We start from the raw sequence: 24,584 nt of genomic DNA, 5'->3' as shown, positions 1-24,584 counted from the left end.
AGGCGTGGCCCTCCGCAGACTCTTGTTACCTGGGAGATAGGTTCTAAGAGGGAGAGTCTCAAACAATAAAAAGAGAGTATTTGCTCAGGGCTAATTCTGTGTATAATCCTTATTCCTCCCACTGATCTATCCAGAACTAGTGGTTATGTGATTATCCTTGGAGTGCTGTTTGCTTCTTGGCCCATAGCAAAGCTTTTAAAATTTTTCGTTTTTTTTGTAAAAAGAGTGAGATGGGGGAATAAAAAGCTTTGGGCAGTGGATTTCTTTCTACTAAACCAGCACGCCTGGGAGGTACTGCAGACCTCTTGTCTGTAAGTATCTGGCAGTGATTTTCAGGCTGAAGATGGTTTTGTTTTTCCTTTTCCTGACTTGCTGTATTAGGAAGAGTTTCCAGAACAGTGCTTGATGATATTGTTGATAGCAAGTATCTTTTTCTTAGTAATATTTTTAATAATATTGCTTCTAGGGTTTTACTCTTAAGCAGAATGTAGGGTGTTGGTTTAAGAGAGTTTTTTCCCCCTAAAAGTTGGTTGTCACTGGTGGGAGTTAAATTTTAATTGAAGGCCTTTTTAACATCTTTTGAAGATTATTGTGTGATTTTTTTCACCTCCCTCTTTTCTATTGATTTGATCTGTGACATTAATAGATTTCCTAATACTAAGCATTCTTGTAGGCCTGTGAATTTTTAATACAGCTGACAATTTTTTATTATACTGTTAAATGTTAGTATATTCTTGAGGATTTTTACTTCTGTTTTTAAGTGAGATTGGAATATAGTTTTTTTTTTCTCTGTTACTGTCAATTTTGGTATCAGGGTGCACTTCCTTCATATAATGAGTTGAGTGAGATTCCTGTATATATATATATATATATATATATATATATATAGAGAGGGGGTGGGGGAGAGAGAGACCTCTTTAATAATAAAAAAAAGACATAAACCATAGACTGGGACGTATTTAGAGTACACCTTCTCTGTATAATAAAAGACAATCTAATATCAATGGAAAAAAAGTGTACCTAACAATTGCTGGTGAGTACCAGTTTGCTTTTGTTCATCCCAGCATTTGTTGTATAAAGACCTCTGCCGTCTTCATTCTCCATCATCATTTAGATCATGTAAGATCATTAAAAACAGCACTATAAGAAATCCCCCGTAGAACAGGGAGCAGTTTTTTCAGATGTTATTATTCATTCGTTCTGTAGTTGATATGCTATTTTCCTATTTGATATTCACTGTTTTACTTATATTCAGCTTTTTTGATAGTCGTCAACAGAGTTATAGTAAGGTCTCATTTCACAAGAGAGGTTAGTATGATTTATTTGGACATATTTCTAAAAGTTCTTAAATGCTTTATGAAAATTGAGATGTAATTAATAAAGAATCTAGTAAATCAATACAAATGTAAAATGACCTTCAAAGATCTCTGAAGCTTATTTTTCAAAACATTTATTACATTGTACTGCTGGGTTATAGATATGATGACGATTTTCTAAAGTAGCTGTGACAGTTTATCAGAAAAGACAAATGGAACTACTAATAGAAAGGAAATCCTTTGAACAGATTTATAAATTACTTTCAGCTGATTCTGCTCTTATTTTTAACACATTTCCATGTTCATTAATGCGAGTAAATTTTCATCTAATAACAGGACAATGTAAAGTACAGTTAATTTAACAAAAGAATCAAAATAATATCAGCTTTTTGAAAACTTTCTTATGCATTAATTCATTTGATAAACATTGAGATTCTGGTCCATGCAAATACTGTAATAAATTCCAAAGAGACATGGGAGTTATAATTGTCTGAGAAAATGTGGCAAATCACGATGCAATGGAAAACTTGATGCAATATGAATGTAATGAAAATTTTAAAGATTAACCAGAAACAAGATGCATCATCATGTTTTGGGAATTTTAGGTAAAGCGTTATAAAACAGGCTGTATGAACAGATGTGTAGGATTAGTAGGAATTTCCTACACTGACAGTGGGCGAAGGGACTTTCCGTTATGTGCAGACGCACAGTCGTGAAGCAGTCTCACATGTGTAGGCAGAGTATCTGGTTAGCCATTGCTAGGGGTGTTGTCCAGAGAGGATGATTTTGGAAAGGTGGAAAAGATCTACTTCATGAAAGGCCTTTTATACAATTATAAGAAAGTTATATTCTCAACCTTTTTCCAACTTTAAATCATGAAATGAATAACATTTTCTGAGCAAGACACATTACAAGTAGGTATTTTTTTGTCACTATAGACTATCATATAGTAGGTAAGTTGCAGATTAGCTGCATGTTATTGCTGTATAGGTCGGGGTTCATTGCAGGAACAGAAACTGTAGATATTTTCAGCATAAAGGGGTTTAATTCAGGGACGTAGCTGTTTACAAAATGTCTGAAAGGCTGCCAGAACAAGCGTTTTAGAATGTACTGTTACTGCCATCAAACTGCCTCTCGACACATGGATCTCAGGGAGATTTTGAATGCTGTGTCGGGTTCCCACTGCTGCACTAAGTGCATCTTACACTCAGGTCTCCAAGAAGGTCCTCGTCAGCAGAAACAGCAACAGAAAGGTGGTCTCTGCGCCACTTCTGCCAACAAATCTCAAGCATAGTCAATTAGTAGAAACTTAATCTCATCCAGAACTCTAATGGTAGGAGAGTCTGGGAAATGTAAGTTTTAGCTTTCTGGCGTCTGCAGCACGGGAAGGCGTATAGGAGGATGTGAAAGAGGATGCTTTGACCAAATCCTGCACACTTCATATCGCTACCCCCTTTTCCTAGACATGTGTACCACAAAGTGTCACTAAACATTGCTGAAGAAGCGTTATGGTGGAAGCTAAGCCGTTAGAGTCTTTCAAGTAAGATAATAGGTGATCTCTCTTGGCTTCGGACAGATAACTCTTGGGGCAGCTTGGAACTGTCAAATCAATCAGTGATAATGGTTTAAATTAGGTCTAGGCCATGAGGATGGAGAGGGAGTGAGTCAGGAATATCTGATTGTTTTGTTAATTAACATAATAAATCCTCACACTTTGTATAGTTCATTTCACAGATATTTATTGAGTACTTATTAGGTGCAATGTTGTGTGATATTTGCTGAGAATATAAAAATGATGACTATTTCCTGTCATGTTGGGCTGATTTTATGGGGATGTAGTCATACAGATGAGCGTATTGGTTCATATTTCTTTCTGTGGATTAAATTGTAATCATCTGTGTATTATACGCTTGTTTATGGGTGATTAACTTCAACATTACTTAGGAGGCTGTACATGTTCTTTTGTTAAAGAAAATTGGTAATAATAAAATCTTCCAAATTTGGTGCTTGTTGACTACATAATATTTGGCAGACTGCTACTGAGGCTAAATAGTGAGTAGGGTGTATGTCTCATTCCCTAACACTTAATATGTTACACATTTTTTCAAAAATTCCTTAAGCAAGTACAGAACTTATGTTCTCGTAACACCCTATGTATGGTAAGTATATCTATGTTTAAGTCCAATATAAGGATTTAGAATGCAGCTCTCTTTAGAGACACACTGAGGAAAGTCAGTTTCATTATCTGTGTATTTCTAAGACATTTGTTTCAGTCAGTCTTTTTTTTTTGGCTCAACTTATCCATTTTAAGGTACCTTTTCAGGCTCAATTTAATATGCCATTCCTATAATATTTAACTTTATTCATGTTTACTGAGTTTTAGTGTGACTCAATATATTATTATAAATTATTTTTGGTATAACTTGATGCTCTACTAATACGTCAGCAAATAAACTTAAATTGGTCTCCTGGTATCAGTAAAAACTGAAGTCATTGTCATTTATTATGATCTATACCACCTTAAAATAAAATTAATCTTTGTAATAAAGTATATGAAAAACAGTACTTGTGAATTTGATTTTAATCCAAGGTACTGTTTTAGCTTCATGAGACATGCACTGCTTGCATTCCTAAAAAGTTTTCCTGGGTTTTTTTTGTTTTTTTTTTAACATAATTGTAGAAGTATAAGGATTTTTTTTCCATATGTTTTTATAGTTTTTCTTCGTTTTCAACTGAGAAGATGTTAGTTGAATAGAATTATATTATGTAAAAGATCAAGTATCTATTGTTGCATATCACATCATCCCAAAACTTAAGAGGCTAAAATTAAAACCATTTTGTTTGCTCACAGTTCTGTGTGTCAGCAGCCTGGGTTGGGCTCAGCAGGAGTGGTCTTCCACTATAGTCACTTATGAAACGGTGTTGGATGGTCTAGCTTCCTTACTCACATGTCTGGTGGTTGGGGCTGGCTATGGACTGGGCCAGTGTCTCCAACACTGGAGTCTGGGCTTCATCACCTGGCACCTGGGTTCCAAAAGCATAAGAGAGCAAGCCCAGAAGTACAAGCACTTTTCAACTCTGCTTATGGCACAATTGCTAATATTCCATTGGCTGAGGCAAGTCACGTGATCAATCCCAGAATCCATGTCGGGGGAAGACTATACCTGGGGAGGATACAGGGAGGGAGATGAAATCTCTTGGAGGCAATTACTGTGGTAATTTTCAGTATTTTTTGCATCTATTGATCTGAACTCCTTAAGTTTGAAATCTGTTTGTCCCAAGGCTATTCAGTGCCATTTGTTTCATGACTACTTTTAGAAAAATACTAGCTTTCTATCATGGATCACTTTCTTATAGTCATTAAATGACAACAGCAAATCTCTCTTCTCTGTCTCTACATATATACTCGCACTTACACATATACACGTGTTATGTATATACGGTTTTAAGTGCTCCAATACACATGACGCCTTTTACATAATCAATCGATATAATTTTTCATCAATTTAGTTATTACACGAAAGCTTGCATATTCTTTATTCTTTAAACTTGCAACAAAGAAGGCTAAGATTCTTTGTAAACAAGGAAATAAGGTTGTGTTTCTATAACAAATTGAAAGAACACTGTTAAGTATTGTAAATCAAGTCCAGTTTGTCTCGACTCCCAGTTTCACATCTTGGTAACTGACTGGTCAGATTGCCCACAATCTGGAATCATGCCGTTCTGCGTGGGGCGTGCTGGCTGAGTAGCTTTTCTAGTAGTATGTTTTGGGGAACCACTTTTTCTTAGTGGCCTTTCCCTAAGTCACCGTATGACATGATTTCATTTGATGGCAACATGGAATTTTAGTTTTTTCACTATTCCTGTTCCCACATGTTCAGAGCCGTTAAAATTTACTAGTTGAGAAGTTCTCAAGCTAATTGTGATAAAAACCTTTTCACCTTCCCCCTTCTCAATTGACTTAAATAGTGAGGGTAGTTATGGAGCAGAGTAATTTTTAAATTTGGTGATATATTGTACAGATACAGTCCTGTGTTTTGTATTTTTTAAAAAGTGTACAAAACTCATTCTAGGGACCATATTAAAGTCTTGGTGCCAGATAATTAAGTGAGCATTTTAAGTTCCTTCTAAAAATGTTTAATGCTAAATGGTTCTCACTTCTGAAAAACGTAAAGATGCTTAAAATTTCCCATTGCTACAAGTTGGTTTTACAGTTGACTGAGAAAAAAAATCTTATGGTGGTAGCTAATATTGAAAAAGCGAGTCTAGGAAAAGTTCTAGATTTTTTCCTCAGCAGTGAATTTATTCTTACTTCATTTTTAAAATTATTTAAGAAACAATACAGAAAAAATAGCAGTATGCAGCTGCTATGCTAGCAACAGAAGATATTGTATAATATATCCAAAATCTCTGCCCTTAAGGAGTTAAGTTTAAATTTTTTAAGCATACGTAAATAACTTTGTTAGTGTTAAAATCAGAGATGGGTCATGTAATTGTATTAAACAAATCAGCTACTGCTTTTGTAGAGTGAAAAATAATGGAGAATTGCAAAATAGAACAGATCAGGATGTTGGCTATTTCTGCTTTGGGGGTTTTTTTTTTTTGGTCAACCTGTCATTATTTTGGCTTATTTATTTTGAAATTATTTTTGCACTTTCAAAATGTTTAGCTATATTCGTGTTTTAGTTTAAGGCACATTTCAAATGAAATAGTTGTTTTTGTGATGTTTGCATTGCATTGTTCACTCTATATCTGGCATGCTATTGCCACTTTTCTTACTTCATGTAGTTAAAACTCATCTATGGCTTCTGTCTGGCGGAATATCACTTCGTTTCAGAAATCGCTGTCGTTAATGGAACACTTACTGTCAGGCCCCATTTTAGCATCTGCCTCGCTCTGTCTTATTTGATCCTCAGGTGAGCACGGTGAGGCAGATGTTCTTCATTGCTTAGAAACTGAGGCTCTGCGAGATTGGCTGGTTTACCTAAGGTCACACACGTGCTAGTGAGTGACAGAGTTGGAAACTAAATCCAGGCGGCCTCCCTCCAGAGCTCGTCGTGCCTGTGTATTAATCAGAATCACAGTCTGTTTTCATAATTCCTAATCCACAGAGCTCTGAAAACAAAGAGTTTTAAAATATCTTTATTTAGGTGTAATTGACATGCAATAAATTGCACATATTTAAAGTGTGCCATCTAAGTTTTGACACATGCATACACCCGTGAAACTGTCACCACAATCAAGATAACAAATCTGCCCATCACCCCAAAATCTTTCCTTGTGGTCATCCCACCCCTCTTCTGTCACTAGCCTCCACGCCCACAATCTTCAGGCAGCCACTGATGCTGCGTTCTGTTACAACAGACTGGTTGCCATTTTCTGTTGCCTATAAATTGTATATAAATGGAATCATACAACACATCTTTTGTTGTCTAGCTTCTTTCATTCATCATAAAGATTCTGAGATTCATCAATGTTGTTGCATGTATCAGTAGTTTATTCCTTTTTACTACTGAATAGTATTGTGTTATAATCTCTATCCATTTACCTCTTGATGGACGTTTGGATTGTTTCCAGTTTGGGGCTGTTACAAAGCTGCTATGAAGATTTGTGTACAAGTCTTATATAGACATATGCTTTCCTTTGTCTTGGGTAAATACCTAGGAATGGAATGGGTTGAGCATATGGCAAGTGTATGTTTAACTTTTTAAGAAACTGCCAGTGACTGTAGTTAATAATACTGTCTTATATATTTGAAAGTGGCTAAGAGAGTAGATTTAAAAGTTATGACAAGAAAAAACAGATTTCTAACTATGTGTGGTGATGGATGTTAACTAGAATTATTGTGATTATTTTGCAGTTTATACTTATGTTGAATCATTATGTTGTACACCTGAAACTAATATAATGTTATGTGACAATTATATCTCAGTTAAAAAAAACTGCCAAAAATTATACCTCAGAAAACGTTCAGTGTGTTTACTAGATACTACCCCTATGTTGGGTAGTATACACAGTATGTGTTACATACCTTTCTAAAATCTAGAAAATTCTGAATTCTGAAACCTGTATGGCCCTAAAGTCTTTAGAAAGGTACTGTGGACTTTCTGCCTTGTGAAGCAATAAGGTACTATAAAATGTTTTGACATTTCTGTCATCATTTAGACATTCCCGTGCTTTGTTAAATTTACATAAATCTTTTAAAAAGACATGTTATAGAAAACACTCAACAAAAAAGACAGATGATAGCCCTTAAATAAGTGTCTAAATGAACATTCCCTCTAGGAAATAGGGAGGTCGTGAGTTACTTGCATGTCCATTTATTTGAGAAGTATTTTCATCTTGAAAAATTCGGTAATGAAGTTGTGCTAATGGGGTTAGTGGATTTTCTGTATACCACATCCTGCCTAGTGCCTGCTGTCGGTACTGACTGTCTAGCAGTGATAATTATCACTGTGTGTTATTTGAAGTCTGTATTATTTCTATTGAAAATTTGAGTAGTATATTTTGAGAGACACAATAGGTAATCTGAGACAGAGCGTTATATGGTTTCATAACATACTGCCTTTTCGTTTTTCTAAAAATAAGAGCTACAAAAAGGTTAAGATAAGAGAGTTTCCATTGTTTACCTTGAAATCAAAAGAACTAGTACAGAAAATGTTTGAAATTGTTGGAATGATAATAAAGTTTAAGATATGCATGTAAATCATTATAATTTGTTATTCAGGGCCTCCCATATCATCAGGACATGGAGGAGAGAGTTCGGGCATGTTTCAGTAACCGTGTGTAGGGCTGAGGACAGAGGATCTCTGCCCTGCGAGCTGGTGAGGAAGGGAGACCCCGGCTCTCTCACGAGGCCGGCCTGTTAGAGATGCACAGTATTGGGACAGCAGTTTGAATGCAGGTGATCTTTGAACTGAATCTTGAATAGAAGAAAAATATGAGCTGGAGGAACATTTTGCCTGGAAGGAATAGTAAGCATAGGTCCTAAGATGGATTAGTGTGTTTAATAACTCCGGAGAAAGACAGTAGTACCCAGGTGTGGTGTGGATATTAGACTCCTAGCTTGTGGCTTAAAGGTTGAATTTGTGATATCCCTGAAGTAACGCAATTAGTCGGGGACATAGCCAGATTTGCAACACTTACTAACTTCAAAATTCATCTTCTTTCTGTCAAGCCATGCTGTCTATTTATTGTATGGCCTTATGTTTGACATATAAGTTGAATTAGCATAATTAAATATTAACCACAATGAGTAGATAAATCTGATGGTTGTATATCATGTTTGCTTTACCTAAATTATATATATATATATATATATATATATATATATATATCATGATTAATCCTCTAAAACAGTTAATAAAATTTACCAGACGTTTTGCTGATTTCCTTTTTGGATGTATTTTCTCTTGCAGGGTAACATTTTGCCATCTGCCTTTCCAGAGTAAGTGGCTCTATGTGGGCACCGAGCGAGGTAATATCCATATTGTCAATGTGGAGTCCTTCACACTCTCAGGCTACGTCATTATGTGGAATAAAGCCATTGAACTGTGAGTCTGAGCAAATATTCCATATCTGAAAGTATCAGTACCATGTATGATAAAATTGTATAATAGCTAATCAGTAAATCCATGTGTAATTAAATGTGTCAGACATTCTTGATGTTAAATACAGATTTATTAGCTTTTTGCATTTTCCTGTTTGCAGTTTGTAAATTTAAAAGCTTTATATATATATATATATATAGATATATACACATATTATATATGCGTATGTTCACATATATGTAAACTTGTAGCACAAGTTTAATGAAACAATTATTCTTATTAGGTAAAAAAAACTCCAATTTTTTTCTGTTCTTTTATCTTCTAATTATGTTTCTTTAAAATGCTCATCATACCCCACTAAAATGATTTCATGACCCACTAATGGGTTGCCACCAATGTTTGGAAAACGCTGATCTAAACCACTACTTTATATTTTAATGATCAGCAAATATAATGGAAATGTTTGCAATGTAACATTGCAGAATTAATTTGACAGTTAATTTTTCTTAATTTTGATATAATGATGGCTGTTTTCATTTAACAACAACAACAAAGACTGCGTTGAGCTGTAGGGCCCTAGGGATCTTTAACACTAACTCTTCACTCTGTCTTAGAATCTTATCTTTGTGTCTTCTTTCTTTCTCTAAGTTTTTCTTTTACTATTTAGACATAAAATCAAAATTTAAGGATATTGGCAAGATTCACTTTCACTGTTTTTGTTTCTAAACAAATAGTTCTGTATCGTTGCATTCCACAGAATTTGACATAAGGATAAATTTGTGGCATATCTCTTAAGTAATGAGTTGGTGCAGCTGTGATATATATTTAAGCCTGGTTTTCCTTCCTGTGTCAGCTCAGTCCCTTGGTACAGGGGTGGGTTTCCGTGGTCTGTTTTTTGAGTTGATCACAGCGTCTAGTCGGTGGGCCTGGTGCGGGTGTCTGTGGTTTCGCAGATGGTGGCTCTCATGAAGTGGACCGATCTGCACCCACAGACTTTATGCATAGGGAGGTGCTTATTCCCACTGTAGAGACATCAGTTTTGCTACATTCTTGCCTGTATTTCTTTTTCTCTGTGCAAGTAAAGGTGGCATTACTTTTGGTATTTTTTTAAACAATAGAATTTTTCTTGTTTTTGGTGTGAACTTGTTTTTGGATGAGAGGCCCCAGTTAGAGGCTAGAATTGAGTACAATAACATAGCAACATTCTAGATGCTGCTTTAGTTAAAGATAGTAACTCTGAGAATTCTATCATGAGAATAGATTTTCTGTGCTAAATAGTGAATTGAAGATTCTTTCCTGTACAGAAAGTATGCTTTATTGTAAATTTTGTTGACTTGTATCAACACAAGCGTCACTATTTTTCCTCTATACATCTCTCATTGATCCTTTACTGAAATGTTTTCATTTATAAATATATCTTTATTTTCAATTTATTATTCTTATTGTAATGAATATATAGTTGTATTGAATTTTTAATTGAGAAAAAAAATCTTATTTTTCTCTTTTAGCTCATCTAAATCTCACCCAGGACCTGTCGTCCATATAAGTGATAATCCGATGGATGAAGGAAAGGTAGAATTTTTTTCTAAAAGTTTATTAGTTAAATGCATGAATTTTGGTATTTTTAAAAAATATGCAAACTATTCTAGAGCCACAATTCCCTTGCAGAGTTGAGATTGCTAACGAAGGTTGTATATCGTATGCACTTAATGGCTTAGTTATACATCATGTAGAACAAGTGAAAGAGTTAGACTCATTTACAGTTTTACCCTAAAACACTTAAAATTTAATAAATACAATCAAAGGTTATTAGTTTATTTTTGGCTTCTTTAGAATATTTCCCCTGATCTCTGATAATCCTGACAAAAACTGGTTTTTTTGGTTTTGGATTCTTTTTAACACTTTGGTTGTACGGTCTTTGTAGCACTTACCTCATAATGCCTTCCATCAAAGTTGTCTCTGTCTCTCATCTTCATAAAGAGCTCAGGTTAATAATGTAGAGATTTTTTAAACTATTCCTTTATTTTTTTATACTCTGAAATGTTTCATACAGCCACTACCTAGCTATTGTTAATTTAGGTTCATTAATACATTTAAAAATGATAAAATTTCCTTTCCCGTGAATCTCTGTTTTCTAATTCAAACCAATTTTTCAGGTAGTTCTCTTTAGTGATACTTTTCTGCTTATTGAATTTTATGGTATTAGCCTACATAAATACCAGGAAGTTTATCACTATCAGAAATCGGTGAAATGAAACCTCTGGATTTCGTGAAGACATTTACCCAGATTTTTCCTTCCTCAGTTGTGGGAGTGGTGAAGCCTGTATGTTGGGTAACACTGTTCTCTTATTTGCCACTGGGAAAACCAAAGGATAATGGTCCTGTTTGGAGTTAGCTTATAATCATATAATTGTGTGTTTCGAGAGAAGCTTTACCTGAAGCAAATTACAGTAACCTGTATCTTCACTTTATTTTCTTTGGTACAAGATACCCACTTAATAGCCAAGCCTTTGAGTGGAAAGCATGGCGGCAGCAGAACTGAAAACTTCCCCTCCTGCCTCGAATCAGTCACTAAGCGTTTCAGTCCTTCCGTTTGCAGTGTCTCTCTTCTATTCAGGCTCACTGTGACCATGAAGTTCAAGGTGTTGTAACTCGTTCTTGAATCGTTTCCAGATCAGTCTTCCCGGAGTGCCATTTTAATCTTACACTCTCCTGCTCGAAAGCGTTCAGTGGTTCTGCAGTGTCTAACAGATAAAATAAAGTTTCCTTAAAGCGTAGCCCCAGGTTTCATGATCTTTCAGAACATCTTTCCCTGAATGCTGGGCTGAAGCAAATAGCTGTTGTTTCCCCAGTGTGAGCTCCTCTTTGCTGCCTCCGTGCCCTGTTCCTGTGAGTCCCTCTGCTTGGAGTTCTTTCTCATGTTCTCTGCTGAATTCCTACCCCTATGTTGAGACTCAGATAGATATATATCTTTCATGATATCTTTCCTGGTGATCCTCACAGAAAGTGCTTTCTCTCACTTCAAAATTCATTAGCACCTTAGTTGTACAAGTTTTATGGTATTTACCACATGTTGGCTTGTATGAGAAATGCGTGCATGTCTCAGCTCCCCTGATCTCAAAAGACTCCTCGAGCACAGAGATAAGATTTACGAGCTTTACATTTCCCATAGCACCCAACATACAATATAAATAGTAACTCCTGTAATTAATTTATTGTATAAATTATATATAATTGTTGATAGCATCCTCATTTTTGGAGACCTGGTGGATTATTCTCCTTAGTTCCCAGAGTCAATCTCATTCACACATTTTTGAAATATTAGGGTGCTAGAATAGACTATATTGTCTAACCTTTGACTTCTAATAGAAAAATCCAGGTTAACTACATCGATGACTCTTCCCTGTTTCCATAGGTCTCTGTGACGTTGCGTCACTAAAGGAAAGCAGAAGTGATAGGGCAGCTTCCCCCGGCTGCCACCACGCGAGGCGAAGGTCCTAGGCACCTGTGTAACGTTGCTTACCATAGTAACAGTAATGACTTCCATTTACTGAATTCTACTTTGTGTGAGGCACTGTGCTTTCCACTGTATATATACACTATTTGGTTTGATCCTCCCAACAAATTTTGTTGGATTTCCTCCCTGGTTTGCAAATGACGAGGCAGAGACTTGTTGTGAGTATGTGTTCCAGAGGCACAAAGCTAGATATTGGTGAGGCTGGGATTTTAAACACTGATGTCTCTGGTTTAACCCCAGAGTACTGTCCATCATGCTGTATTTCCTCTGGAAGATGTGATCAGTTATTGATGTTGTTGAGAGCCGTATCCATACTCAGTGTACCCACTAATGCTTTCTATGAGAGAAAAATTAAAAGGAAACCAGTCAACAGTACATAAATTAACTCAGTCTGAGTTATAAAAGATTCTAGTAGGAGTAAACATTGAAAGAATTTTCTAAGTTTAAGTAACATTTTTAGGAGATTATGGGAATTAAAGTCTAACCTATTGGCCCAGATTTCTAACAGTTTTAGGACGTTAGATCTGATAAGAGAGGTAAAACTTTAACCTTCTTATGTTACTAAGATCTAGATGAGAAAAATTATTTCCTTAAAGTTACATGACTACCAAGTGGCAGATCTAAGACTGGAGCTTACTTTACCTGTGTCCAGAGTATAGTCTGGTGCTGTTTACACTGTACATCAGTTCCTTTTTTTTGTTTTAAAGATTGGCACCTGAGCTAACAACTGTTGCCAATCTTCTTTTTTTTCTGCTTTTTCTCCCCAAATCCCCCCAGTACATAGTTGTATATTTTAGTTGTGGGCCTTCTACTTGTGGCATGTGAGAGGTGCCTCAGCATGGCCTGATGAGCAGTGCCATGTCCATGCTCAGGATCCGAACCTGTGAAACCCTGGGCCACCAAGCAGAGCTCGCGAACCCAACCGCTTGGCCACGGGGCCTGCCCCTGTCCATCAGTTCTTAAATTGTATCCTTTTCCGTCTCTTTCCTTATTGCTGACGTTCCTCTCCTACTTCCCCATCAGAAAATGCAATGTCTCATGTCTAAGATACTGAGAAGGACTGGGAAAGGTAAAGGAAACAAATACCAGTTTTTCCCAGAAGTATATGTCTGATTGCCTAGGAAAGAAGAGTTTATGTTAGGAAAATTTAACTATACCCTCTGCCAAGGTGGGAAAATGTGTTTTGTTAACTTCAGTGATTGGCCCCTCTAAATGCCCACTACCTGTAGTCTGAAATCAACTAAATTTCTAGTTCATTAAAATTACTGGCTCTGCCCCAAACTTTGTTTATATCCCCAGGTTACATGAGCAAGTATTGGCTACCTTCTAATGCTTTGTGAACTCATTAAGCAAATATTTATTGAGTGTCTGCTGTGTATTAGGCAATATATTCAGTATTAGAGACATGAAGATGAAAATGCAGGTAGTAGCATAGGAGAAGGAGCATCTTAGTCTGTCTGGAGGAATTGGGGAGGCTGACCCAAGGAAGCAACGCTAAATTGAGACTTAAAAATGAATAGAAGATTGCTCAGTGAATGATAATAGAGGGGAGGAGGTTTCAAGCAATGGGAATGCTGAGATTTGGAAAATGCTGGAGCAGGGGGTGGTGGGCAGCAGAGGCTGGATAGACAGTGGACAGTTTGTGAGGCAAGAACATGCATTCCATTCTGGAAGTTATTTATTCACAAAAAAGTGTAGTAAGTACGTACAACATCTCAGGCCCTGTATCTTTTTTTTTTTAAACTTTTTATTAAGATTGTGATAGTTTACAACCTTGTGAAATTTCAGTTATACATTATTGTTAGTCATGTTGTAGGTCCACCACTTCACCCTTTGTGCCCTCCCCCCACCCCCCCTTTCCCCTGGTAACCACCAATCAATTCTCTTTGTCTGTATGTTTAACTTCCACCTATGAGTGGAGTCATACAGAGTTCGTCTTTCTCTATCTGGCTTATTTCACTTAACGTAATACTCATCAAGGTCCATCCATGTTGTTGTGAATAGGATGATTTTATCCTTTTTTATGGCTGAGTAGTATTCCATTGTATATATATACCATATCTTCTTTATCCAATCATCAGTTGAAGAGCACTTAGGTTGCTTCCATGTCTTGGCTATTGTAAATAATGCTGTGATGAACCTAGGGGTGCATGGGACTTTTGGAATTGCTGATTTCAAGTTCTTTGGTTAGATACCCAGTAGAGGGATCGATGGGTCATAAGTTATTTCTATTTTTAATTTTTTGAGAAATCTCCATACTGTTTTCCATAGTGGCTGCACCAGTTTGCATTCCCACCAACAGTGTATGAGGTTTCCCTTTTCTCCACAACCTTTCCAACATTTGTCACTTTTTGTTTTGGATATTTTTGCCATTCTAACAGGTGTAAGGTGATATCTTAGTGTAGTTTTGGTTTGCACTTCCCTGATGATTAGTGATGATGAGCATCCTTTCATGTGTCTATTGGCCATCCATATATCTTCTTTGGAGAAATGTCTGTTCATGTCCCCTGCCCAGTTTTTGATCGGGTTGTTTGATTTTTTTGTTGTTGAGCTGTGTGAGTTCTTTATATGTTATGGAGATTAACTCTTTATCGGATGTATAACTTGTAAATATTTTTTCCCAACTAGTGGGTTGTTTTTTTGTTTCAATCCTGTTTTCCCTTACCTTGAAGAAGCTCTTTAGTCTGATGAAGTCCCGTTTGTTTATTCTTTCTATTGTTTCCCTCGTCTGAGGAGTTATGGTGTCCGAAAAGATTCTTTTGAAACTGATGTCAAAGAGTGTACTGCCTATATTCTCTTCTAGAAGACTTATTGTTTCAGGTATAATCTTTAGGTCTTTGATCCATTTTGGGTTTATTTTTGTGAATGGTGAAAAAGAATGGTCAATTTTCATTCTTTTACATGTGGCTGTCCAGTTTTCCCAGCACCATTTGTTGAAAAGACTTTCTTTTCTCCATTGTATGCCCTCAGCTCCTTTGTCGAAGGTTAGCTGTCCATAGGTGTGTGGTTTTATTTCTGGGCTTTCAATTCTGTTCCATTGATCTGTGCACCTGTTTTTGTACCAGTACCATGCTGTTTTGGTTACTGTAGCTTTGTAGTATGCTTTGAAGTCAGGGATTGTGATACCTCCGGCTTTGTTCTTCTTTCTCATCATTGCTTTAGCAATTTGGGGTCTTTTTTGCCCCATATGAATTTTAGGATTCTTTGTTCAATTTCTGTAAAGCATGTTGTTGGGATTTGATTGGGATAGCGTTGAATCTGTAGATTGCTTTAGGTAGAATGGACATTTTAACTATGTTTATTCTTCCAATCCATGTGCATGGAATGTCTTTCCATCTCTTTATGTTGTCATCAGTTTCTTTCAGGAAAGTCTTGTAGTTTTCTTTGTATGGGTCTTTCACTTCCTTGGTTAAATTACCCCAAGGTATTTTACTCTTTTTGTTGTGATTGTGAATGGGATTGAGTTCCTGAGTTCTTTTTCTGTTAGTTCGTTGTTAGAGTATAGAAATGCTACTGATTTAAGTATGTTAATTTTATACCCTGCAACTTTGCTGTAGTTGTTGATTGTTTCTAATAGTTTTTCTATGGATTCTTTGGGGTTTTCTATATATAAGATCATGTCATCTGCAAACATTGAGTTTCACTTCTTCATTGCCTATTTGGATTCCTTTTATTTCTTCTTCTTGCTCAGGCCCTGTATCTTATGTTAGAACTACAGTGCTGAACAAGATAACACCAGTCCTTGCCTAAATTGACCAGTGTTATAGTCTGCAGGAGAATTCAGATAAGGAAAAGGCCGTTATTATATGTGTAGTGACCCTTCAGATTACAAAACGGTACAGAGTGCTGTTGGAGCACATACGAAGGGCATTGACTTACATTTAGTAGGTCAAGGAAGGCTTCCTGGAGGAAGTGATAGCTAAAATGACATCTGAAGGATTAGTAGGATTAGTCAGTCAAAGAGGATGACATTCGAATAGAGTGGCCCAGGTAGGAATACAGCATGTGCAAAGGCTCAGAGGTAAGAGAGAGCGTGAACTGAAAGATGTATTGGAGTGTATTGGGTAAGAAGGATGTGGTAAAGGATGGAGCTGAAGAGGTAAGCAGAGGTCAGACCATGACAAATCTTGTAGGTCATATTATTCAGTTCAGCCTTTATCCTAAAACTAATGGTAAAACGTTAAAAAGTTTTCTATAAAAGCATACGTTACATGAGCAGCTTTGCATTTTAGAACTATTACTCTAGCTACACTGTGGAGTGGGTTAAAAAAAGGAAGAAGACTGGAATCAGGGAGACCAGAGACCAGAAGAGACATCTTTGTGTCTTGAACCAGGAGAGAAGTGTTGGAGATGGAGGAAAGGAAATCAGATATTACAATGTAGTTTTAAAATTACTTGATGACCTTACCTGATGGGTAAGAGACTAGAGTTAAGGACGACCCCCAGCTTTTTGCCTGAGTGACTTAATGAATGTTGAGATGAGGAATTCTGAGAGAAAGAGACCGCAGCAGAGAATACCAGAAAATAGTGAACCGCTTTGGACACGTTTCCTGTGAGGTTCTTATGGAGTAAATAAGTGGAGATGTGGCCACTGGAATTAGGAGTCTGAATCTCATGAGAGAGGTCTAGGCTGGATATAATTTGGAACTAATCGGTATATAGATGAGTAAATGAGATTGACTGAAATGTGTTGAATTAGGAAAGTTTGTAAACTCTGAAGCACACACAAATGTTAATTTTTATTAGTAATTTATTATATCAGTTAATGAAAGTGTATACTCAGGACTTCAGAATGGTACTGTTTTCTTTTTGAGTAATCAGTTGTATGATACTTGTTGAGTCCCTAATCGTCAAAGGTATATAAATATGCAATCAGTGTTCTCATTTGTCATCCATGTGATTAGTAATTAGCAATGCAGGTGTTGAATTATATTATAATTTTATACTTGAAGTGTATGAATGGTAATAGTTATCCTTACTGTCAGAAAATACATGTTTCATATAATTAATATCATTCCTGGATAATGTGGCATTTTCTTTTATTACAGCTTTTGATTGGCTTTGAATCTGGAACAGTAGTGTTATGGGACCTCAAATCAAAGAAAGCCGACTACAGATACACGTACGATGAGGTAATAACATTATTTTTGCTAATCAAAAGCTGTTGTCGTTTCTGTAGTTCAGAGCAGCTCCTCTAAGAACTTAATAGGTGATTTTAGTTTAGGCAACCTTTGTAATTGCAATAACAGAAATTTCTTTAATATATAGCAGATAATCACATAGCTCCAAAGATAGAAAAACCTCTTCCCCACACTGTCACTTGGCCTTCCAGTTCCCTTACGCCAGGCACCAGTGTTAACCAGTTTCTCGTGTTCTTCCAGAGGCTTTCTGTGCATTTATAAACAAATTAATAAAGGTATTCTATTTTTTATTTTATACAAATGATGGTATAATGTAGACATTATAGTTTGCTTGCTTTAAGATCCAAATAAAGATTGATTGTGATTGATTTTGGTAAGTGTTTTAAGTCTCTTTTAAACTGTTTACTCTCCTCTTACTCTTTCCTGCCTTTCTTTACCTCATTCCTTCTTTTTTGCCTTTTATTTGATGAAGCTAGAGTCTTCCCAAAGACTAGCATTTTCTGGCTGTATCCCTCTTGTGTTTAACATCTCTTTTTACCCTTAGATTTCCTATAAATGGGATTGTTTACTGAGGCTTCATCAAATTCAGGTTCATTTTTGATTTTTAGGAAGACTGCTTCACAGATGATGCTCTCCTGTTAGGTGGAATGTTAATGTCTGTTTTGATATTAGCAGCCAGTGATGTCCAAGGCCTGGATCTGTTAGTGCATAGCAGTTGCAAAATGGGGATGTTCTAATTCTATAATTCCTTCTGTATTAGCTAGTATACTTTAGTAAAAAGAAACTTCCTCTCATGTACTAATTGGTTATACGGTAGTACAGTTCATATAGGAAAGGCAGGATAAATGCTTGATTCTTTGCTTTCGTTTCAGTATTTACTCTAAAGGGGTTGTTCTCTAGTAATCTCGGTAGTGACCAATTTTTTCTTGTTTTTAGTTTCACTATGTGCTCAAAGGTTTAAACACATTTGATGCGCTTCGGTACATTAACTTTATAATCCGTATTGATTTTCACATTGTCCCGCCTTTGTTCCCCTAGTTGGTTCCTGAGTCCTTTGGTGGTAATAGTCTTGGATAACTTCCTTGCTATTTGTTATAACAAAGGATACCTATTAATCTTGTATATTTCTGTCCCAAACTTAGAATAAGATCTTTGTCCATAAAACTGTGGCTTCTTTCGGTGTGAAATGCCACTAAATCATAATATTGGTACTAGGAGTGTTCACAATTTCCAATTCAGTCAATAGAGCTAGGAAATGTGTTAGTGGTTTTGCTTATTTTTAAGATAGACTATATCACGTCTTCACGTTGATGTTTTCAGTTAGTCGAGTGGCAGACTAAATTGAGTAACTATAGCAATACTTGGAATACTTTGTCAATGTCTGCATGTTATCTTGGTAAGCATAACTGAAAGAGAATTGTTTTCATGGCTGTCTACTTTTTGTTTTTAAAGCTTTTCAGTTAGCATTGTGTGGCTCGCTAATCAAGATCTTGAAATATAAAAAAAGAGTATTTTTAATATTTTAAGTAAAAAACAAAAATCTGCCATTTCTAGGGAAGTTTTGGCCTGAAGATCTACTTTCTACATTAAAATGAAAGAAGATTTACAAGATTGACTTTTTTGGTTTACTTTTTGTAAATTTAAGTAGTGATATTGGCTTAGACATTATGGAGTGATAGGGGCTGCATTTACCATCTCACCTTAAGCAAATACGCTGGAAAAACATAGGAAACAACAGTTCTTAGAAATTAGACAGCAGGTAGTGTAGAACCAGAGATTCCTTCGAGAGGGGCACAAACAAGGTGAGTGCTTCAATTGCCTTAGCTTGTGGCCTGGAGACACTTTCCAGGTCTCAGCCCATGATGGGGCAACCTAAGCAGAAGCCCAGCAGCCTCCCTGAGTTGAAGAGACAGAGTTGGGGATTGTGGGACCAGGGCATCTGAAGCTGACTCGGCAAGGTTCCAGAGAGGAGAGAACTGCCGAGAGAGAGAGTTTTAAAAGTCTGCGGGGAGCCTCTGCCCTGAGTCCTCAGTTGAACACTGACTAGTGCAGGGGGGTGGGGGTTGGGAAATCCACTGGGAAGGAGTAGGGGGAGCAGTTCTCTCAGCACACACAGGGCTGAGAAGAGTTCACATTTCCAAGAGAGTGGAGAAACCTCTCAGTGTGCAGGGCATCAGCAAGAGTCCTCAGAGAGGTATTGCCAGACTAGCCTTGCACTAAAGACCAGCCCGACCGATCTTGAAAGCAGGCCTTGAGAAGTCCAAACTGTTTCCAAGTAGTATAACTGCATCCCAGAAAAAAGACTCAAAAATGCATGAAAGAATATAATAATAACCCACCATAAATGTCACCGTGGCTAGCATCCAAATAAAAATTTATGAGTATGCAAGGAAGCCAGAAAATAGCATGCAAAATGAGGAGAAAATGCAGTCAATAGAAAAAGACTCAGAACTGACTGAACATTGACTGAAACGTCATCATCAGCACATGAGTGTGTTTGTAATAGGATCTCAGGAGGGGGGCTTAGACGGAAGATGTATTTGAAGAAATAATGGCCCCAAGATTTCCACATTTAATGAAAACTATAACCCTGCAAACTTCTAGGATATCTAAGTATCTAATATATAGATGTCCCAGAAGTTCGATGAGCTCAAAGCAGGGGAAACAAACTACACAAAAGCTCATCATATTTCAGTTGCTTAAAACTAAATCTAGTGATAGAGAAAAATCTTAAAAACAACCACTTTAAATCGGAGGAGCAAAGATAAAAATGATAGCAGGTGGTTTCCTTGGAACCCACGCAAGCCAGAACATGGTAGAGCAGCACCTTTACAGCAGTGAAAGACAAAATTGTCAGCGTAGAATTTTATATCCAGCAAAAATATCTTTTCAAAAACAAAGGCAAAATAAACACTCTGTGCACATAAAAAACTCAAAAGACTTCATCACTTGCAGACTTTCACTACAAGACATATTAAAAGAAGTCCTTCAGGGGCCAGCCCTGTGGCCTGGTGGCTGAGTTCGGCGTGCTCTGCCTCGGCAGCCTGGGTTCACAGGTTCGGGTCCCGGGCACAGACCTACACCACTTGTCAGCCATGCAGTGGCTGCAACCCACATACAAAATAGAGGAAGATTGGCAACAGGTGTTAGCTCAGGGTGAGTATTCCTCAGCAAAAAAACAAGAAGTCCTTCATATAGAAGGCAAATGATATGAGATGGAAATTTGGATCTACTCAAAGGAATGAAAGACACTGGAAATGGTAAATATGTAGGTTATATAAAAGCCCTTTTATTTTTTAATTCTGTTTAAGAGATATTAAATGTAAATGGCTTAAATACCCCCAGTTAAAAGGCACAGATTGTCAAATTGGATTAAAAAGCCATATACTGTCTATAAGTTCCAACTATATACTGTCTATAAGATCGGAGTATATACTGTCTATAAGATCCGACTATATACTGTCTATAAGAAACCTGCTTTCAGTATAACAACACAGATGTGTTAGAAAAAAACAGATGGAAGAGGAAATGTTAGCACTAATTAAAGACAGCCAAAGTGGCTTTATTAACATCAGCAAAGCAGATATCAGAGCATTCCACTCAACAGAATACATATTCTTTTTAAGTACACATGGAACATTCACCAAGACAGACCGTATTTTGTGCCATAAAATGAATCTCAATAAATTCTAAGAAATGTTTTTTTAATTATAAAAGCATTAAATTAGAAATCAATGTTAAAAGATGAAAAATCTGTGAATATTTGAAAGTGAAACAACATACTTTGACCCATGGGTCAAAGAAGAAATAAAGGGGAAATGAGGAAGTATTTTGAACTGAGAAAAATATAAAAAACATCAAATACTGAAGTCCATGAAATGCTGCTAAAGCCTTCACTATAGCATTAAATGCTTCTATTAGAAAACAATAAAAGTCTCAAATCAATGGCTTCAGCTTCCACTACAAGAAACAAAAAATTAAATCTGGAGTAAGCTGAAGAACTGAAATAGTAAAGAGCAGAAATCAATGAAATAGATAACAGGAAGACAATAGAGAAAATGGATAAAATTAAAAGCTTCATTTTGTGAAGATCGATGAAATTGATAAACAGATAAAGTGATGAGAAAAAAAAAAGACATAAATTACCCATACCAGGCATGAGAAAGGGGGTATCACTTCAATTTCTACAGAAATACAAGGAGACTGATAAGGAAATATGTACAATTTAATGCCAGTAAATTCAACAACTTAGATGAAATGGACAAATTCCTTGAAAGACATCAAATTACTCGAAGGTGCTAAAGCTAACTGTAGACGAAATCGTTAACCTGAGTAGCTCTCTATTTATTAGAGAAATTGAATTTTTAATGACAATGTTTCCCACAAAGAAAACTCCAGACTCAGTGGGCTTACTGGTGAATTTTACCAAATAGTGCCCACTGTACCCGAACTCCTCCCAAAAGGAGAGGAAGGCACACTTCCCAACTCATCCTATGAGGCCAGCGGTATCTTCATACCAAAACCCGAAAAGGAAATTGTGGGAAAACTTCAGACTGATGCACAGAGATGCAACAGAGATACAAAGTCAAAAAACTTGTTCTGAATAAGTATTAACATACATAATGACTAACTCTTACGGTTAAATGATAGTGCTATGGACGTAAGTTTTAACTTCTGAATTGTTCTAAAGTAAACTGAGTGAAGATTTCTATTTCCATGAGTTCATGCTATTTTATCAGGCTCTTTGTTCATGTAAAAATGATACTTAATGCAGGTTTTACCAAGTTTACAATTTTAGGCAGTCAAGAAATTATTATAGATTTAATTCTCATTAGTGAGGGTTAAAAATTTAACGCCGTTGCAAAATACTACCTCTGTCTTCTGTCCACCCCGATGTTTACATTGTATTCAATAGTGTGTTACTCCGCTCAGTTTCATTTTCATTACCCTAGCACAGGATGTATTCACTGGCATTATGATATCAATTCAGAACATTTCTAATATAATGAAACTTCAATGTGGTACAGCTTTCACTTTTCATTTGGTCTCTTGGGGTGGTTGGATGGAGAGTAATGGGAACAGAAATCCATCTTTGCCCTTAAGCTTTTGTTGTTTCATATCCATAGTTAGTACCTCTTTAATTGACAGACTCTTTTCTCACCTCGTTATGACTAAATGATAGATTTTGAGTATACTTGGGTAGTATTCCTAACTCTACAGATATTTTCTGAGTATTTCAATCTGTGTAAAATTATATTTCTACAGGGGACATTTTATTCCTTTTAGGCTATAACCAGTGTTAAAATATCAGTATTCTTTTTGTAGTAACCAAAATGTTGGCAGAAATGAAATACAGCATTATTGATGTTTTAAGACAATTATTTAATACTTATGAACCTCTTTATTTTAATAGTTATTCTTTGTCATATCTCGAGAGTCATTTGTCAGTGACTTTTGTATTTTGGTTTCATGTTAGTTTTTCCTAGTAGACTGAGAAGCGACTGATAGAAATATAGGTAATTAAACACAAAGAAATAATAGTTTGTACCTTGCTGGCATGTGAGTACCATTTGTATCTCAAGACTGTCAGAAGTCTTTTTTCAAAGAATATCAAAATAGGATATATTTGTAACTCATAGCGCTGAAATCAATAACAGCTTTAAAGAAATTATTTTTCATACTACCAATATTAATTGAAGTATTTATTCCTCTAAGGTCCTTTTCTTCAGTGTTTAGACAGGTTCTTTTTAAGATAGCTTATTTCCTGTTGATTGATCACACACACACTCCAAAGATGAAACAATACTTAAAAGAATGAATAATTTGTTCACATTTTCAAAATATTTAAGAAAATTCCTCTTGGGTTTTATTTTTAATGGAAATGGCAGTTTTTTCAATTTATGCCTGTGAAAATCTTAACTAGAGAGAGAAGCTATAAATCATTTAATGTCCAATATGTAATAATTTTATCATGTATCTTATAAAATGTATTATTCACTCATTATCTTGTTCAGTTATAGTGTCACTGTCACTTCCCTTCTATAGTAGAAATAATGTTGAAATGTTCACAAGTTGAAGTACTAGGGCGAACGCTGCACAATTTAATGTATTATTTATATGTGCAAGAAATAATTCATTCAGTGCTCTAAGCGTTCGCTTTCTTATTTGGTTACATGAGAATAATAAAACAAAATGAGTATTTTTACTATTTACTCTCCATGTATTTGCAAGCATTATAAAGTCAAAATCATTTCGTTGACATTTTTCTAAGGGTTTTGGCAAATTCCCAATTGCTGGGAATTTTGCTGATTCCCAGTATAACTACTAGTTATCAATATTGCTTTTGAATATCAGGTAAATCTTATTTTGTAGGAGAAAAACTGCTTTTGGTGTGAGTCTGCTAGAAACGTTAATCAGTATATGTGTAATATAAGAGCAGCTGGGCTACGGTTTATACACAGCTTTACTGCGAAGTGATTCTAATAATACTGATTAGTTTGCAAAATCAATAGGTAGGGAGTTTATTCAATTTTCCCACTATTCTGAGTTAGTGATTGTAAAATTTCATAGATAAATAGCCTGTTCTCTTTCCAGAAAATTGTGCTTCAAGATGCCCTCTTATTTGATAAGAAAGCACAAAGCATCTTATCTACTACTTTTGCCAAAGCCTAATAACTAGATATTACTCTTTTTTAAAAAGTGTATTCAAGTATACAGTACTTATGCTTTTTGTTTGTTTGTTTTATCAAAGATGAAAATACTAATGTCAGATCCTTAATCCATTAACTCTCTCATGAGCTTTATAATAGTTATTATTTCTTGCAGACAATTGCATCTTGAAAAAGAACTTTTAGAATTGTGTATACTGTTGCTTTGTGGCTTATGCCAGTAGCTATATCCTCTCCCTTCCTTCTCTTTCCACGTTTTCTCTCTACCCTGAATTCATTGTTGTTCCTCCACAACTTTTGTATATTTCTTGTTTATTTTGTTCTTCTGATTTCCATTCATTCTGCCCTTGATCTCTCTTCCTACCTATTTCTCTTACTCATCTGTATCTATA

General features: G+C 35.9%; 1 protein-coding gene across 5 annotated transcripts in view; it reads left to right on the top strand.

Annotated features, from left to right (window-relative positions):
* Nucleotides 1-24,584, top strand: part of STXBP5 (syntaxin binding protein 5) — a 167,304-nt gene that overhangs the window by 43,318 nt on the left and 99,402 nt on the right. For all 5 annotated transcript variants that reach the window (XR_011535637.1, XR_011535636.1, XM_008539939.2 and 2 more), the window contains exons 5-7: nucleotides 8,735-8,869; nucleotides 10,375-10,438; nucleotides 17,432-17,515. Coding sequence is in view for 3 of the 5 variants with exons in the window: in XM_008539939.2 (XP_008538161.1) it covers nucleotides 8,735-8,869; nucleotides 10,375-10,438; nucleotides 17,432-17,515 (283 nt within the window). In the remaining 2 variants the exon portion in view is untranslated. The remainder of the gene's footprint in view (nucleotides 1-8,734; nucleotides 8,870-10,374; nucleotides 10,439-17,431; nucleotides 17,516-24,584) is intronic.

This window comes from Equus przewalskii, chromosome 32 (assembly GCF_037783145.1).
Source record: "Equus przewalskii isolate Varuska chromosome 32, EquPr2, whole genome shotgun sequence".
NCBI lineage: Eukaryota > Metazoa > Chordata > Mammalia > Perissodactyla > Equidae > Equus > Equus przewalskii.
Note: the sequence above shows the minus strand (reverse complement) of the source record. Positions and strands in the feature narration are given on the sequence as shown.